Below are 355 nucleotides of genomic sequence, written 5' to 3' on the forward strand. Positions count from 1 at the left end.
ACCACCTGGGATCACACACAGCAAAGTGGAGTCAGCCACATCCTACAACCCTCCCTGGGCAGGCAGGGTCTGGGCTTGCCCCACAGCACCCTGTGGTGCCATGGGAGCAGGGATGGGGGACGGTAGCATCACCCTTGAGGATGACGTGCCCTGCTGCTGCTGTCCCCATGGAATACCCCTGTCCTACTCATGGGGCCCCTCCAGGACATGCATAACCCCATGGCGCTGCCTTGTCTCACGCCAACAGCATCCTTGTCTGACACCCGACAGCACCCTCAGCCCCCAGTGCCCCCTGCACTCACACATCGCTCTGGTGGGTGTAGACACGGTCGAACAGGGCCTCGGGTGCCATCCA

The 355-nt window shown here is 62.5% G+C and overlaps 1 protein-coding gene across 1 annotated transcript in view; it reads right to left on the minus strand.

The window, feature by feature from the left end:
• LOC104526883 (fibroblast growth factor receptor 4) overlaps positions 1–355 on the minus strand; it is a gene marked incomplete at both ends in the record, with an annotated part of 1,674 nt that overhangs the window by 517 nt on the left and 802 nt on the right. Inside the window, one exon of the mRNA XM_029085574.1 lies at positions 303–355. This exon is cut by the window's right edge and continues 44 nt beyond it. Coding sequence (XP_028941407.1) covers positions 303–355 — 53 coding nt within the window. The remainder of the gene's footprint in view (positions 1–302) is intronic.

This window comes from Antrostomus carolinensis, unplaced genomic scaffold (assembly GCF_000700745.2).
Source record: "Antrostomus carolinensis isolate BGI_N321 unplaced genomic scaffold, ASM70074v2 scaffold30506, whole genome shotgun sequence".
NCBI classification, from domain to species: Eukaryota; Metazoa; Chordata; class Aves; order Caprimulgiformes; family Caprimulgidae; genus Antrostomus; species Antrostomus carolinensis.